General features: G+C 46.9%; 1 protein-coding gene across 1 annotated transcript in view; it reads right to left on the reverse strand.

Moving 5' to 3' along the window:
• Window positions 1-6,668: 6,668 nt before the first annotated feature.
• The window catches only part of TMEM86A (transmembrane protein 86A), a 63,933-nt gene continuing 52,329 nt past the window's right edge, over window positions 6,669-18,272 (reverse strand). Inside the window, exon 3 of the mRNA XM_054025881.1 lies at window positions 6,669-16,088. Within this exon, the coding sequence (XP_053881856.1) occupies window positions 15,661-16,088 (428 nt within the window). The 3' untranslated portion in view covers window positions 6,669-15,660. The remainder of the gene's footprint in view (window positions 16,089-18,272) is intronic.

Below are 18,272 nucleotides of genomic sequence, written 5' to 3' on the forward strand. Positions count from 1 at the left end.
GTGAGAGTTCTGCTTTGACTTCAATGGGAGGAGAACTGGGCTATATCTGCATTAGTTATTGTTACTTTACTGCAGTACTTAGAGGCCCCAGCTAAGCTCTGGGCCTTGTTGTGTCAGACACTGTACAGCCAGACAGTAAGAGATCGTCCCCATCCCTAAGAGCTTACCCTCTAGTCTAAATAGACAAGACAAAGAAAGGAAGTATTATTGTCCCCATTTTACAGATGGGGAACTGAGGCCCAGAGAGACTGTGACTCACCCAAGATCACACAAGAAATCTGCAGTTGAATCAGAAATAGCATCCAGACCTCAACCATAAAAGGAGAGGTTACTTATCTTGTACAGTAACTGGTGTTCCAGACATTTTGTCCCTATGAGTGCACCACATGAGGATATATATGTGCCCATGCACTCCTGAGCGGAGATCTTTTTGTTAGTAGTGTCCATGGGTCTGCATCTGCACCATACACTTCCTTGTGCTCCAATACAAGAGCATATAGGGAGTAGTGGATCCACGCCACTCCAGTTCCTTCTCAACCTCAGAGCTTGGTAGAACCCCAAAGCAGAGGGGAAAGGAGGCGGATGGTGGAGCTCCAATAGGGACAAAACATCTCAAAGAACTCCAGTTGCTTTACAAGGTAGGCAATCTCTCTTCCTTCTTCGAGTTATTGTCCCTGTGAGAGCTCCAAGTCAGGAGACCACACCCCCCCCCCCCCCGAGGAGTACCTCAATGAGCAGGAGGATGCTGAGGAGGCAGATTTTGTACAGAGTTTAAAATAGCTTCACCAAAGGCTGCTCTGGAGACATATACTCAGGCATAATGCTGAAAGAACATGTGAACGGAGGGCCAGTTGGCTGCCTTACAAATGACCTTGATGGGTACCTTTCTAAGTAGGGCTATGGAAGTGGGATTGAACCCTAGTTGAATGAGCAGTGACTTTAGAAGGGGGGTGCATTCCTAAGGACTCATAGCATGCAAGAATATACCTGAAACCCATTTAGATAGCACCTAGGTGGAAAGAAAGTGACCCCCTCATTCTCTTGGTGGATAAATTGAAGAGCCTGGTGGAATTCCTGAAGGATTTAGTCCTGTGTAGGTAGAAAGTCAGAGCTCTTCTTATAAGCAGAGTATGGAGGCTGGTCTCCTCCCTCAAAGAGTGAGGTTTGGAGTAAAAGACCACTAGTTGAATGTCCTGCTTGATATGGAACGCTGATGAAACTTTAGCGAGGAAGTGAAAGTGGGTCTGCAGGATAAGGCTTTGAAATCATCTGCGTAGAATGGCAGAGAATGGTTGCCTCATGTGGGGATGAAGAGAGTTGTAATGTCGCCTCCTCTATTCTCAGCTGCTGTTCTTCTGGTGGGAGGATGAGGAGGGCCCTGAAGTGTGGGTGGCCGAGAATCTTAGTGGGTGCTTTTGTGTGAGGGTAATCTGTAGACTTGGTCCCAAAAAAGCCCATAGGGGAAGGGCGTAAGGAAAAGGAGTAGGGCCTCCAGGGTGTTCTTGCCGTGGCTGATGGGCCACCCATTGGCTGGTTCCTGGGGTCTTGTCCTTAGGGAACACTTTGAGGTATATAGGGTGGAATGGGTAGGTGATGGAGCCTTGAATGGATACATCTGAATAAGAAGTATCCTCTTCCATGTTCAGTGGTGAAGCTAAAGGAGTCAGTACCAGGGGCTCGGATTGATATCTGGGGCCAATCCAGCAATCATGATGGTACTGGTGGAGTCTTTATTTGAGGCTGCAGCAGTACCAGTGGATGTTGGTTCCAGTTGGTACACAGGTGCCAGTGGGAAAGTCCTCCCAGTACCCCTCAGCAGGGGGCACTCGGGTTCCTCCAGGACATGATGGTCCTCATGAAGGAGGAAGCTGGAAGTCACTATGAGACCGAGGATTGCATCTAGGGGTGAAAGACCTCCAGTGGTACTGGAGATGGTACTGATGATAAACTCACTCTGGAGAAATCTGGGTGACGTAGATGGTATCAGGTGAGATGATTTCTTCAAAGAGTCCATGCTCTTTGAGGAGTCCTTCCATGTGGAAGTGTCCAGTTCTGGTACTGACGAGACCACTGTTTGCTGTTTGGCAGTGGGTTTCTTGGTCCATGGCTTCACGAAAGTCTTCCTTGGTGGTGCCGATGCCTTGCTACTGTGACTGATAGGAGTCTCAGCAGTACCTGCTTTGGGATATGAGGTCTCCTTGTTGCTCCCACATCTAAGTAGAGACTTAGCCTGTCTATCAGGGAAGTGGGATCCCCTACGTTTGACAGTCTTTTGAGAGATCAAAGCTGTGCCCTGATTTCTGGTAGATGGAGCCAGAGCTAATGAAATCTCTGGAGCACTCTCCATGGCTGAGACCAGTGTACTGGGGGGAGAAAGGGACCCTCCATGTCTAGGGAAGTACTCCATAAGGAGCAGTTTTAAATGGTCTTTCCTTAGTTTTTAAGCTCTGCTTTTGAAGCCAGAGCAAATCTTACACTTGGACAGGATGTGAACCTCTCCAGGGCATCAGAGACACAGTGCCCATTGCTGAGGGGAAAAGACCTGTGACAGGTCTGGCAAGGCTTGAATCCTGGGTCTTGGGTATAACCCACCAGGAAAGCTGCTGCTCAAGAGGTCCCAAGGAAAAAAGGGGGCTCTGACCTCAAAACAAAAAGGCCGGGGAAATCCCCAAAGCATAAACTGTGCTAATAAAATAAACTAGGGTTACCATTCGTCCGGATTTACCCGGACATGTCCTCCTTTTCGCGCTAAAAATAGCGTCCGGGGGGAATTTGTAAAGCACTCACAATGTCCGGGATTTCCCCCTCCCCCGGCAGAGCGAGCGGCTGGGAGGGCTGCAGAAAAATCCCGGGCTGGACTCCTGAGCAGCTGTAGAGGAGCCGGAGCCGCCCTGCATTCTGAGTTGGCCTCTCCTGCAACCCGGTCCGGCAGCACTGTGCAGGGCCAGGGACCGGGTTTTGTTGTGCAGGGCCAGGGACCGGGTTTTGTTGTTCTGGGGAGCGCAGCCATGTGTCCGGCTCGGCTCGCACAGAGCCCAACACCCTGTTCTGAGCAGCAGGGTAAGGGGGACCGGGGGCAGGAAGGTTCTGGAGGGGGCAGTCAAGAAACGGGGGGGGCTTTTGGGGGGGGTGGAGAAAGTTTTGGGCAGTCAGGGTACAGGTAGGGGGTAGGGTCCTGGGGGGCAGTTGGGGGGGGTCTTAGGAGGGGGCAGTTAGGGGACAAGGAACAGGGAGGCTTAGGGGTGGGGTTCTGGAGGGCAGTTAGGAGCAGGGGTCCCAGGAAGGGGCAGTCAGGGGACAAGGAGCAGGGGGGTGGGGAGCTGGGAGTTCTGGGGGGGGGCTGTCAGGGGGTGGGGAGTGGTTGGATGGGGCGTGGGAGTCCCAGGGGTCTGTCTGGGGGTGGGGGTGTGGATAAGGGTTGGGGCAGTCAGGGGACAAGAGGCAGGGAGGCTTAGATAGGGAGCGGAGTCCTGGGGGGCAGTTAGGGGCAGGGGTCCCAGGAGGGGGCAGTCAGGGGACAAGGAACGGGGGGAGGGTTGGGGGTTCTGGGGGGGCGGGAAGTGGGCGGGGCTAGGGCGGGGCTCCTCCCGTCCTCTTTTTTGCTTGCTGAAATATGGTAACCCTACATAATATACTCCCATGATCTCTCAGCATAGGCATGCTTACTGCACTGGGTGGGCCAATTTCACCTGGCACCAATGAATTACACCAGCTTGACCCCCTGCACACACCCCACTTGGGGGCAGAGGCTATCTTAGGGTTACCATCCGTCCGTATTTCCCCGGACATGTCCGGCTTTTGCGTCTCTAAATAGCCGTCCGGGAGGAATTGGTAACAAGGTTAAAATGTCCAGGGAGGTTTTCTCCCTCGCCTCCCTCCCTTCCATGCAGAGTGTGGCTGCTGATTGGGCGGCTAGGCCGATTGACCCACTCCCATTGGCCTCCAGCAGCCAGAGCCCTCCCCTGCTCCCCCCTCCCTCTCTCTGTAGTCCTGTGTAACACACAAACCGACCCACGTGGAGCCAGAATGGTAAGAGGAGTCGGGGGGGGCAGTCAGGGAGCGGGGGAGTGTTGGATGGGTCCCCAGCTTCCACCTGCCATCCCCTCTCTGCGCATCCCCCCCTCCATGGGTCCCCCCTCCCTGTCTGCCTCTCCCTTGTCTGCATGTACTGCCAGAGCCAGCAGCAACTGCTGTCTGCTGACCCCGGGTCCTAGTGTCCCCATCCACTAATGGGAAGACAGGCTGCCCTTACCCTGCCCTTCCACCCTAGCCCTGAGCCTCTCCAACACCCCAAACCCCCCAGCCCCAGCCCTCATCCCCACACACCATAATCCTCTGCTCCATCCCTGAGCCCTCTCCTGCATCATGAACCCCTCATCCCCAGACCCACAGCCCTCACCCCTGCATCCCCTCCTATCCCCAAACTCCCTCCCAATCCCCCTCCCCCTTCCCACACACCCCCTCCTGCCCTCAAACTTCCTCCCAAAGCCTGCACCCCCTCCCTTTGCACCGCCTCTCACCCCCAAACTCCATCCCAGAGCCTGCACCCTCACCCCCTCCTGCACACCCACCCCCTGCCCCAGCCCAGAGCCTGCACCCAGCACCCAAACTCTATCCCAGAACCTGCACCCCTCCTGCACCCTAATCCCCAGCCCAGGACTTGCACCTCAGACCTCCTCCCCCACCCAACCCCCCTCCCAGAGCCTTAGGCAGGTGGGGTGGGGGGTTCTGGGCACCACCAAAATTTCTACAACCCTGCCACCCATGTGAGTGGATAAGGGTCAGGGCAGTCAGGGGACAGGTAGGGTCCTGGTGGGGGGCAGTTAGGGTAGGGGGTTCTCAGCAGGGGGCAGTCAGGGGACAAGAAGCAGGGGGGTTGGGGTTCTGAGGGGAGCAGTCAGGGGGTGGGAAGTGGGAGGGAGTGGATGGGGCGAGGCGGGGCTTCCCCCCCCCCCCCCCCCCCCGCCAGTGTCCTCTTTTTTGTTTGTGGAAATATGGTAACCCTAAATAAACTAATAGGAAAACAAGAAGAGTATAAAAGAAGGAGCTGTGTCAGCAAGGTAGCAGACCGTAGAGACTTCTGTCTCGAGCTGCAGGCAGTTGAGAAGGAACTGGCGTGGTGCAGGTCCTCTTCTTCCTAAATGCCCTCAGACCGCCATACAAGGAGGCGTGGTGCAAGCGTGGACCCATGGATGCTGCTAACAGCAACAAAATATCTCCAATCCAGAGTGCACGGGCGCCCATAGGGACAACAACTCAGAGAAGACCCGTCCTTCCTCTCTGTAATATATTATAATGTTGTTTATTATTACCTAACAAAAAGGCCAGATAGTAATATACAATATTTATTGAGACACAGCAAAGGTTTAAAGATGAACACAGCCGTGAAACTGATACAAGATAGAAAGTGGTGGAAAGGCTTCATTTGGCCCCATCATCACTGTTGAGCTGACAAATGGGAATCAAAGAAAGATTATTATCTAAAGGCCTGCTCCTGCAAATAGTATAACCCATGTATAACTCTATTCAGGGGAAGAGTCCCACAGATTTCAATGAAACTACTCCTGGGTTGGCTTCAGTGTTTGTGTGATCAAGCCCTAAGAACTAATAAAAAAACATGATGGCTTCACTCACTGGCATTTTAATCTCATTATATGCAGCTACCTGCCGTTGCTGCTGCTGCTGGTATGGCTAAAGCCAGATTAAGAATTATAATACCTATGAACTGCTTGAATTGATTTTGTGCCTATTCTTCCAGTTTAGCATTAATCTTTCCAGGAAATTGTTGCGAGATAAACAAGATGCTGACCAGCCATGTGCTCCAACTTTCTTTGCAGGTTTAGAGTATTTTACATTCCATGAGCCACCTGGAGTGTGCTGGTGAGTGGGAAGGGAGCCCAGCTGAAAGGGGACATACCATCCCAGTGGGGCTGGAAATATTTAAAACAGTTTGCAAATGAAAAGGCATGGCACCTTCTGATGATGCTAAAATGATGTGACAGCTACTTTGGAAACAATGCAGCAAAGTTCCAATGTGACAGTGGTTCATTCCCAAATGATGGGTCACTTTATTTGAGGGAGGGAGGACGTTGGAAGGGTGCTCACAGGATTTCTTTTGCTTAAAAGAGATTTGAAGAAGAAAAGAAATCTGTTAATTTTTTTCTGCTTTTTCCCAAATTGACATGGAATTTTCACTTGGGTTAATGTGGAAGTCTTTAGGCCTTGATCCTGCAAAGAGTTATGTACGTGCTTAACTTTTTAAGCATCTGAGTAGTCCCCTGGAATCAAATGGGGCTTGCACCCTTTAAGTTTACAAACATAAGTCATTGCAATAGTGGGGCTGTATTGTACAAAAAAAATGGGTCCCCCAAATGTGGCATTTTCATAGGTGATAGAAAGGATGGTTAATGAGGCCAAACTAGCTATTTTACTGCATCAAATATGGCTAAAAAATACTGGGCCAAATCCTCAGCTGGAGTAGACTGGCATAGCTCCATTGGATAGAACTACACCCTGTACATTAGCTGAAGATCTGGACCATCGACTGGAGTTCTACTTGGGTTCAATTGAAGTAGCACAGTGTTGACTCGGGACCTGTATTTCAAGATGAAACTGTCATGGAAAGAGGAAAACAAGCAAAAAGTAGTTTCAGCTAGGCAGTAAAAATATCAAGTAAATTAATATTTTAATTATTGGTACACATACAAGAAATTAGAGGAAAAAATACATTCCAAATACAGAATAATAGTAAAATTAACATAAAAATGCATCAAAGATAGTATCAAGTGACCATACTGCATGTGGTGACCTTTAAATTGATGGCAAAATAGATTAGCTAAGTGCTAGTAACTTTAAAACATGGCTAAGTGCTTAGACTGTGAATGGAGGAGGGGAGCTGCTTGATTTGTATATTAAATCTTTAAATATGCTTTGCCTTTAATTCACCAGAACACAGGAGGTTCAGTTCATATAGGAGTCATTGAGATTAACAGGTCAGGACTTGTAGCCTGATCCTGAAGTCCTTACCCGACAAAACTACCACTTATCCCAGTGGGATATTTTCACAGAGGGAAAGATTCTGCCAACCTTCCCAACAGCAAATAGCACCGTACTCCATGAACAGTCTTATCTGGGAAACAAAATAGGCCTATTTTTGCGTAGGCCCTGAGTAAGGACTGCAGGTTTGGGCCCTGGATTTCTAAATTGTCCTGATTTAACAAAGTAACAGTGTGGGACAGTTATTGTTTTTTAATTAGGTTGCCAAGATAATAGTTTCCTTATTGGTGCTAAATTTCCTGATGTTCTATTTTACTGCCAGTAGGAATATAACCTAGGCCCTGATCATACTCCCAATGATGTATCATTGGAGCAGAAGCAGGCCCTAAACCCCCTCTTTCACAGAGTTAGTTGCAAGGGTTCTGAAGTAGCAAATTATCTCTAGCCACAGTACATCAAGCCTGTACTTCATCCATCTTTTCTTTTAATGAATTTATTTCTACAGCAATTTGGTGTCACCACGACACAATACAAGCCACTAAAAATTTTGGCATTTCAGCCAACTGGCCATTTTTTGAATTTTTTTAATCTATAGGTATATAGACATAATTTTTATATTTTTACATTAAAAGGAAAAAAAATACATCAACGGAACTTCCTCCAAACTAAGAAAATGAATATCTATCAAACATTTAAAGAAACAATAAAAATTTGCATTGTAATTGCCTTTGAGTTCATAATAATGTAAGTTTTACTGCTTGAGAATTATGGTCCATTTCACAGGTATACACACATTTTTAGAATGTAAGCGCTTCATTCTTCATTTGTGTTTGTACAGTACCTAGCACATTGTGGGTGCTACTGGAAAAAATAATTTACAATTGGGAGCCTGATTTGAAATCAAGAGAGTTATGCCAATTTATACCATTTGAGAGATCCAATCATATTTTGGAGCCATAATTCTGTTCATAAGTTTGTTCTGAGTCCAGTGGCTGTTTATACAAACACATTCTCATCTGGAAAATTTTATACATCCTACATACAGTGGGACAGGAATTCATTCCAAAATGGGCATTCGCTCTCCACTGGCTTTAAAGTCCATAAAGTTTATGATCAAAGAAAATTAAATCTCTTTTGTAACTCGTTCCTTAAAATCTAGTTGACTTTCTGCATCATAAAAGGTGAACAGAACCGCAGCCTTTTCAACTTCAACATTTTCAGCAATAATCAAGCTAGAATTAGGATATTTTGTTTTGGCTGTGTCAAGGCTTATTCTTGCTCATTCAGAGATGAGCCTGAGTTGCAAAATTGGGATGTGGTGCTCACATCTTGGGGTTTTGCGCCTGACTTTTGGAAAGACCAAGGACCACTTGCAACCTTGGGATCTGAGTTCAGACTTGTTAAAAAAAAAAACACTTTCCTTAAAGTTTGGGTGTGTCTGGGTCCCAGAATTTTGGCTTGGGCTCATCCCTAATAGATAATGCAAATAACTATTTTGCATTTGCTTTCCATCTGATGCAGAAATCTAACTGAAACACGAAAAGGCATTTATTCGTGTCACCTTTTTTCAAGTGAATTTCTGCAGGTTCCTAGAAGCATTTTTATTTTGAATACTATAGTATAATAATAATACTTAGCACTTATCTAGCGCTTTACACCTTTCAAAGCACTTTACGAACATGCACTAATCCTCACACCACCCCTGTGAGGTAGGTAAGCATTTTACAGATGGGGGGGAAGGGGAGGAGAAACAGACACAGAGAGTTAGGTTCTCAACTGCTGTAAACTGGCATACCTATATTGATTTTAATCAGAATTATATCCTTTCAGACCAACTGATTTAACCAAGGCCACAAAAGGAATCGGTGTCAAAGCCAGGCTCAGAACTTAAGAGTTGTAGACATCCTGTCCTGGGCTCAGACCACTCAACTCTGCTGCATCTCCAGATAAAAGAGCATCTCTCTCTGCCAAAACTAGGCAATTCAGCACTCCCATGCACCCAAACTAGAGAAAGAGACATCTGCCACTGAGCTTTATATCGCCTCTGTTTTGGCCACTTTCCCCTCCAAGGCCAATAGCTACGTTAGAAAGAAGGGGCGGGTAGTGAAAGCCTTCAAGTCCTTCTTCTAAACTGTGTATTAAATACTAAGGGCCCATTTGACCGAATTCTGATCTCACGCTGGTGTAAATCAAGACTGGCTCTGCTGAACTCTCCTCTACACTCCAGTTTTACACCAGTGTAGCTCCACTGACTTCAGTGGTATTGGTATGGTCCAGCCCAGCCCAATGGAGTTACAGGAGTGTAAAAATGGTGTGAGGTGAAAATCAGGCCACTTGTCTTCAAAAGGAGCATTTGTGAGCAAAGGAGTTCAGAGTTGGGTCCCATATAAGGTAATGGCTAGGGAGATCAAGTAGACTCAACACATTCTTAGTCTCCCTGAATAAGGAGTTAGTGGATCTACTGGCACTTAATGGTTAGTTCAGTAGTGGAAGATGTGGTTTGTATTGTATATAAAACCTCAATTAACCACACACAAGAATTTCAAAGGGGATTTTGAGTACAAAATCCTTAAAGATTTTGCTTCCAAAGGGAAAGTCTGTGTATGTGTTTGGAGTGGGGGGGAAGGGAAGTAGAACAATACCGTCAAATGTAAAAGGCAAAGAAAGACAATAGGAGAGTAAGGAAGGAAGTGAAAAAGACTCAGATGGACATTTATGTGCTCTCCATTCCTACTTTGCCACCACCTTTCAAATTCCAGATTGCTTTCACCAGTGTTGAACAGTTTTTTGTCCCAGGAAACCGTATCTAACACAGACGCCCACCTCCACCAGCAACTGGTCAATGTTTCCCAGGCTTAATCAGAAGAATTAGAGCTGGCTGTGTCAAATCTGTGCTCATAGCAGCTGGCCTCTTCCCAGCAAGAAAGGCTTTCTCAGGAAAAAGGGGTTTGTTCAAGTAATGTGGATTAAAGGGGTGTGGAGAGGGAGACAGGTGAGAGACCAGGGTGACTAACAGCCTGAGCCTGTGACACCCCGGGCAACCCTCGACTGACTCTGAGTTCTCCAGCGCAGGCCCACAACAGAAGCAGTGCATTTTACAGTGCCCATGCTCAGATTACACTCATATCAAAATGACAGATCACCTATTAACACCTACTGCACCCCCTGCAATCATCATCAGGATCAAGGCCTGAGATTGGCAGATAGTAAAATAAACTGAAATGAAAAAAATTACAGAAAAATCATTAAAACTGCTTCAGGAAACTGAATAATAATACTCTCTGGAGGTAAAGAAAGTGATACCCTACTAACTCAGAGAGGGGGAGGTTATAACATTAAATGAAGGTATCCATTAGCCTCTTTACTTAGCATGTCAGTCTCTCTTACAAGAGGGGGGAAAAAATCCTTGGAGAAGATAAGAAGAGATATGCCAAGTTACATAGTCCAAGAGAGAATTAAATAAATCTTAAATTAGCCATTCACTCAAATCCTGCTCGCACTGGCCCCAGCTGACGGTTATAGCATGAACATGCATATTTTCTCTAGCTGGCTCTATGGCAGGAAGAGGGCTTCAACAAATGGCCTGTGTAACAGCAGGTGACATCCGCAAAGAGCAGCAACGCAGAGGCCAAGCTGGGGATTACGAGATAAGCAAAACTGATGAATGGAGATGCTGCACACCTCCTATAGCTGGTGACTCTAGCAGAAGCAATCCCTCGAGTGAATGAATACTGGCAATATTATGCAGCAGCATTAGAGGGAGGAGATTACAGGAGCTTGTGCTATTTACAATGCTGTCCCCCTCAATAATGCAGCTAACCTTTCTGGTGTATGTTTACAAAGCAGCGGACACTTCTGGAGGGGCACTATTGTTAACCCAGCCTTTTGCAATGGTACTTACATTTTCTAAAATATGAAGAGTCTTTGGAAGGAAGTCCAGATCCTCATTGAACTCAATGGAAGTCAAGAGCCTAAATAGTACTATTGTGCTACTGATGGGTGTGAAAACTACTCAGTAAAGAAAGTGTGGGGTGTCCTCCGTGCCAGCAGCCTATCGTGCACTGCTGCTAATACTGCCCACTGGTCCTGCCAGCCATGCTCAGGTAGAATAGTGCATTACTCTGCCAGTCGTCCCATGGATTCAGTGCTACCCTGTGAGCTAAACTGTAACACAGGAAGGGGCGCTCTTAGCACCAACCAAGGCAAAGGAAGGTTTGCGGGAGCATCACCAAGCCAAGGAGAGAAGCAGAAGCTGTCCTCTGTTGCTAACACTCACACAGGGGGCATGATCAGGGCTCCCTTATATCATGGCAGCCCTCAGCTGCCAGAACTACTGCCCAGGACCACTGGCAACTAGCATAGATTAGAATAGCTTTCAGGCCACTTCAACTTAGACTAGAGCCTGACCATGTGGCCAGAGGGTTACAGATTTGGCAAGGTGCAAAAGTCTCTTCAAGAGATCTTTGCCCCCTCTCCAGCCTGTGCCAAGCACTCCTTGGGTGCACCAGAGAATGGAGGCCCACATGTTTTATAGGAGGTTAAATCAAAGTGGAATTATATTTTCCTAAACTGCAGCATTCTCAGGTAAGAGTCCAAAACAACGCCACCCCCCTCAGTGTGATTGGCTCAGAAGAGTTTGTATGTCATATAAAATCAGGGGGCTGGTTGAGAGACTGGGGTGCTCACCTATGTAGCTCTCTAACTAAACACTAACACTGCCGCCTGGTTTGTTCTACCAGTGCCCGTCTCTCTCCCAGCATCTCCCTTTGAGACAGACACACAAGAGAAGAGGGTGTCAGGTGGAGATGCTGCACTTAGGAGATGCTCACCCATCTAGTCTTTCCCTGGCACAGGTGGTGTGTTCACCCTTACAACCAGTCACTGATAAAGACCATTTTCCTTCAATTCATGGACTTAATGCACAGATCATTCAGTTACTAATATTGTCTTGCTTCTTAGATTGCAAAGCCCTTTGGGCTAAGACCTGCTAACTGTGGGCCAAATCGACAGCTGGTGTAAATTGGCAAAGCTCCACAGAAAACAATGGCCCATTTACACCAGTTGTGGATTCCATTATTAACTCTACATCAGGGACGAATTTGGATCTGACAGCGTCTCTTTGTGTCATATATGGTCCTGAAAAACCTGCCATTTACTTTCAATATCTTAATAACAGGGAAGACAGGAGCTGTCTTTGAACAGTGCTGGGAGAACCCCCAAAGAACAAAGGCTATAGGAGCATGTGAACTAAAGTGACTATTAGTGGATTCCAGGGGGTGTAGTGAGCAGGGCTGCAGCAGAAACTGAGGCTTGGTCTAAACTACAAACTTATGTCAGCATAACTACGTCATGCGGTGGTGTGGAAAATCCATACCCTTGAGCAACGCAGTTAAACCAGGTGAACTGCTGGTATAGACAGCACTACATTGATGAGAGAAGCCTGCGTCTTGGGGAGGTGGAGTACCTACACTGATGGGAGAAGCTCTCCTGTCAGCATAGGTAGTGTCTTCACTAAGTGCTACAACTGTGCACTGCATCAGTGCAGCTGCAGCCCTGTGGACAAGTCCTCAGTCAGGGCATTGCAACTGGCCTACAATGATCCTGCAGGATCAATCTCAGAAACGCCAGGTGCAAAAACAAAGCTCTCACCGCATAGGGCCTATGATGAGATGTACTCCCCATACTAACCCTGCAAGGGCTGAATTAGGCCTAGTCAAGCCTAATCAACCAATTAGGCTGCAAACAGGGGAGATTTAGACTGGAGGAAGCTAATTAGAAGGAAGATCACCTGTGAGACGACAGGCAGGACTTCTACAAAGCCAGGAGACTGGAGCTAGTATAAGAAGGTAGCAGGGAGGAAGTCTGTTGTCCTACTTCTTGAGGTAGGGGAGAAGACTTACAGTAGGAAGGAGTCCAGGGGAGAGAGCAGTAAGGTTAGTACAGAGTTAGGCCTTAACTGTTCACTGTAGGGCCCTGGTCTGGAGCCCCGAATAGAGGGTGGGCCTCGGTTCCCCTACCAACCACTGCAGAGTGGTAGCGCTAAGGGTAGCGAACATGAAGACTGGTGGAGTGATGTTGACAGGGCAGTGGGTGTGAGGACTGCCTGTGGAAGGAGATGTTGAAAGACTATGGTGAAAGGGAAGCCACTTAATGACTTGGTTGGACAGCTGAATCGCAAAGAGGAAGCAGCAGCTCCCTGGAGTGAAAGAGGGGCTGCAGACAGAGAGGTGGATTGAAACCACGGGAAGAGGTGTTTGGTCTGGCAGAGCTAATCCTCAGAACCACCAGGAGGAGGTGCCATCCTGTGGTGAGTAGAGCACTCTGTGACAGGGCTCACTTGTGAACTCGCTCACATTTAGGAACAGTTATTCACCTGTGTAGTCTCATTAGAATCAGTGGGACTACTCATGTGAGTACCTGTCTGAGCAATAGGAGGAAGGGCCACAAAATAAACATTAAAGGGACCCCATCAGATTTGGGAAAGGGGGAAGGAAGCCCTCTCGATGTAATATCAATGTATATCCATAGGAAATGTCTCTCCGTCCATTTGTCATGCGTCAAAGAAAAATCCAGGGCAGCAACATTTCAGCACCTGTGAGCAACCCACAATAAATTAAAACCAGCATGCAGGAGGGAAGGAACTATTGGAAAGTAAAATTATAACTGTGAAATTAAAAAACTCACCAGAATCCTTTAACAGAGTCTAATGGCAGAGGGGAGGATAAGATGGCTAAACAGTTTGGGTTGGTAGGAAATTGGTTTTCCCGTCTCTAGTGGTTCTGATTTTATTATAGGCTCCAGGACGTTAGGAGAAATGGGGTGAGCTGGTTTTAACGCACAGAATTGTTCTTTTCAGGTAGCTTTGCCTCAAAGCGGGCTTTGCAAAGTCAAGTGGTACAAACTTGCTTCTTTGCCATTGACTGGTAAAAACCAGATACTTGTTCTACATAGCTGGCTTTGCAGGTAAGGGAAAATGCTAACAAATACCCTGAGTAAGGGGCATATTAAATATTATGTGCAAATATGCAGAGTATTCTCACTTAGCAGCTGTAAATACTGAGCGATAAATGCTTAAATGACAAATTCCCAGTCTCCCAATTCCCACATTATGGACAGAATGTGAGCCCAGAAGAAATCAATTATTCCTTAGTGGAATGCATCTCCAAAGGCGTGGTGCAAAGCACAGAATACTCCAGCTCAGGTTGCGTATGGTGGCTGCTAATACCATACTACTGTGCACCTATGTATAGGGTCAAGTGTGTAGACATATACCAATAGAGAAGCCTACTGGCCTTAATTGAATAAATAGTTTTCCCTGAAAAGCTGCCAAGCTCACAGTTAAAACAATTGCCTATTAACACTAATGATGCATCTATAAACTTGGGTCTGGAGTAACTTCACAGTGATCAAAGTATGCCATATCCCATTGTGTTTTAATACTTTGCCTTTGTTTTGGAGTTGGCACAAGCATTGTCACGGATTGAAGAGTTCTCAACACCTACAGAGGAGGTGCAGGTGGTTTGCCAGGCTTATTAATTCAGTCAACAAAGCTACTGGTAATAGGGGGTGAGGTCTGATGTTGAAAGACAGACCCATTGTTCCATCATATCTTCGCACACAGCCAAGGGACTGCTCTAGGCCAACATAGCAAATGCTGAAAGTTGCCTGCTAAAACTGCTCATTAACTTACAAGCATGTATCCTTTCATCATAACCCAGCCTGCTTAAAGAATGCCTTTAATTTCCCACTTTCAAAGTTCAGAATGCAATAACACACTTCCAGCAGCAACTTCAGAATATCACATACTAAATGCTCAGCAGCCTTCACATTGGGCGGAAAAAACTTTGAATGGCATTTAAGTAGGAAGTTGCATGAATTTGGAATTCACAAAAGAGCCCTGGTTAGAATCAGGTACAGTGCAAGTTTCCCACCACCCAATTCTTACCAATGTACTTCAGACCTGACCTGCACTACCTATCCTCCTGCTATGCCACTCCTGGGCTTTCTTTGAGCAGAGGCTGTCAGTTGCTGCACCCTGTGTAGTGGCTTTGTAATGCCCACAAGTGGGATCTAGTCTAGTCACCACCTAAACTCTGTCACCTAGGGTGACCAGATGTCCCAGTTTTATAGGGACAGTCCAGATTTTTGGGCCTTTTTCTTATATAGGATCCTATTACCACCCCACCCCCCCCACCGCCTGTCCTGATTTCTTTCACATTTGCTGTCTGGTCACCCTACTGTCACCTCCCTATCACCTTAGCTGAGATTTGGACATGTGTGTCCAGCATCGAAGGCAAGCCTCTTAACCTGCCTAGCCTCTTTTCATGGTCTCTTTAAATTAGCCTTCTCCTTCTATAACATTCAGAACCACCTTCAGGATTAACAAATACAATGTGGTATTAGAGGACTCCTGAAGCTTCCAAGAGGAAAAGGTCAATGAGTAGTTACTGTAGGAGCAGTCTAAATTCTCCAATGTGGTCTCCACACTGAAGTAAATTACATTCAAGGAGAGTCAGATTTAAAAAAAAACAAAGATAATGCTTCAAAGAAGCAAAATCTTTATCACCAATGCACCTTGAGAGATGGAGATCTCCCTCAGCGACTAATGCTGCTGCAGCACCCCAGTTATAATCCATGCAGTTCATGAGCCTGCTGGCGTTCCATCTAATTCCTGCTTTTGAAGTCCTCTTCATCCCTGCTCTCCACAGCTGAGAGTGCAATGAGCATCTGGGCTGCATAGTAAGTGGCCATGATGATGGCACGTGAGTAGGGCACCGGGAAGCAGAACTTGTTAACTGCAATGGTCAGATCTGACACCATGAAAAGCACTGCGCCAATACAGGCCGAAAGCTTGGTCCAAGTCCAGAGGTCATTGCACAGCTGCACGCCAGCAATGGCGCGCCACCCCATGAAGCCGATCAAAGCAATATAGACAGCTACCAGGTAGGTGAAGGGGCCTGAGAGGTAGGAGTACAGGAAGGTGTAGCAGAAGCTGGAAACAAGGGTCATCGCAAAGCCGGCTTTCAGGTCCAAAGGCTTCATCCCGAATGCTGAGGAGTACAGGATGTGTGTGATGGCAAACATCAGCAGACCTGGAAAGAGGCATTGACACAGCAAGTGTGAGCTTTAATGGGAATAACTAACACAGTAGCCCACCACAGTCAGGGACCTGTGGGTGGAGACTTATGAATACATCAGATTAAACAGTCACACAATTCTGCTCCCAGTGGTAAAACTCCCACGTGAGTTTAGTGGAAGCAGAGGTAGGCCAACATTCAGCCCTTCTGAAAATCCCATCCCTTTATTTATTAAAAAAAATAATAATAATAATAATTTAGTGACATCTGTAGAGGAGGCCACCCTGGTCAGATTGTTCCTGCCCTAGGAATATGTCCTGAAGTACACACAGTCGCACTGAGGATAATTCTGCTCTGCCAACCACCTCTGCTAACTCTACAGATCAATTAGGAAGAAACAAAACTCCAGTCTTTCAGACCGAACCTCTTTTTTGAATTTCAGAGTGGAGGAAGGCAGGTCTGAGATCCCAGATCTGTACATACCTGAAGAGTTTTTTGTTTTGTTTTTATTTCTGGGTGGTGCCAAAACTGGAAGGAACCTTTCCCCAGACCAGATGCAATCCAAATATTGTGAGAGCAATTAGCAAAGATTTCAACACCTCAAATTCCTCCAAATTCAGACCCAAACTCTGGCCTTGTTTAGCCACAAACCCAAACTCCAACCTGGGCCTAAGCTAGACCCAAGTCTAAACATCACCTCCTCCACCCACTGCTAGCAGAATCATAAACTGGAAGGAAGCAGCAGGCATATTTCAGGGATTACACCAGTTAAACCTGCCAACTTTTTTTTTATGGCTACTTGCAGGACCCAAATGATTCAAGAATGGAATTGATCAGAGAAAACAAAACAAGCTTCTCTTTGAAGAAAAACACCCCTGAGAAATCCCAGATGTTGGTGTAGGAAGGAATTGCCCATATGTTAATCCCTCTGCACTTGTCCATCTGACAAGAAATGTCACCATGTGTTGCAGCAGGTGCTGATTACTAGTTGGTCTTGCCAGTCTCATATGATGGACTCCAAAATAATTTCAGCTCCCTTCTCCCACCCTCAGCCCACAGACCTACATACACTGAAAGTCTGTTCCATTCTGTTCATACAGATTTGTTAACTTGGCTAGATGTTTTCATGCATAAATGAAACTGAAAAGAATCTGGAAATCTGAGTGCCCCAGCAGGCCAGTGGCTGCAAATTGTCGTGATGCCCTGGTACAAGGGGAACAGGAGCTCCTTAGCAACTAAAATCCACCAGTGAGAAGTTTGTTCTGCATGTCTGTCATACTCACAAACCAACACACTGGGCTAAAACAACTCAACCAGGTGGCACTGCCCCCTCTGCACTGGGGAGCGTCTTGTGCTATGTCCGGCTGATCTACAACTCAGATTGCTGGTGCATCTACAGAATGGAACTGGTAGAGAGAGGAGAGGCAGAGCCCACATGTAGGGCACAAGGCTAGATAGATGAGATCGGGCACTAAAGGAGAGGGATGAAATGGGGTTGGGGGAGGAGAGACACCAAATGATGGCTTCAAGACTAATTCAGGGAACAGGAGGGAAGACTTAATGAGATAGCTAAACATGAGGAGTAGGGAAATTTACTAAAGATCTAGGACAAGAGGTTTTTATACTACAACAATCTCATGCACAGTTTTAAGGGGAAGTTAAGGGATGTGAGGCTACTTTAGAGTAGGTGTCAGGAGAGGTTTCTTCTCCAAGAGGCTCAATTGCTTTATGTGGAAAAGCCAGGGATAGAGAATCAAAGAATATAATACATACAGTCGGGAAACAAGCCTGCTGTTAAGGTCTAGATAAGGGGTTCTCAGGGGTCTCTGAGGCCCACCGCAACATGCTATTAAAAACTCCATGGCCCACCTGTGCTACAACTGTTTTTCTGCATATAAAAGCCAGGATTGCCCTCAAAGGATAGCAAGCAGGGCAATTGCCCGGGGTCCCACGCCACAGGGGCACTGCAAAACTAAGTTGCTCAGGCTTTGGCTTCAGTCTGGGGTTGCGGGGGGGGCTTGGGGCCCCGGGCTGCAGTCCTGCGCAGCTGGGCTTTGGCTTTCTGCCCTGGGCCCTAGCGAGTCTAACAACCACCATGCTAGGTGGACTCCCTGAAACCTGCCCACAGACCCCTGGTTGAGAACCACTGGTCTAGATGGACACAGGATTCTGTGCATGTCTGACAAAAGGGTAGGTCCA

The sequence above is a fragment of the Malaclemys terrapin genome, chromosome 4, assembly GCF_027887155.1.
Source record: "Malaclemys terrapin pileata isolate rMalTer1 chromosome 4, rMalTer1.hap1, whole genome shotgun sequence".
NCBI classification, from domain to species: Eukaryota; Metazoa; Chordata; order Testudines; family Emydidae; genus Malaclemys; species Malaclemys terrapin.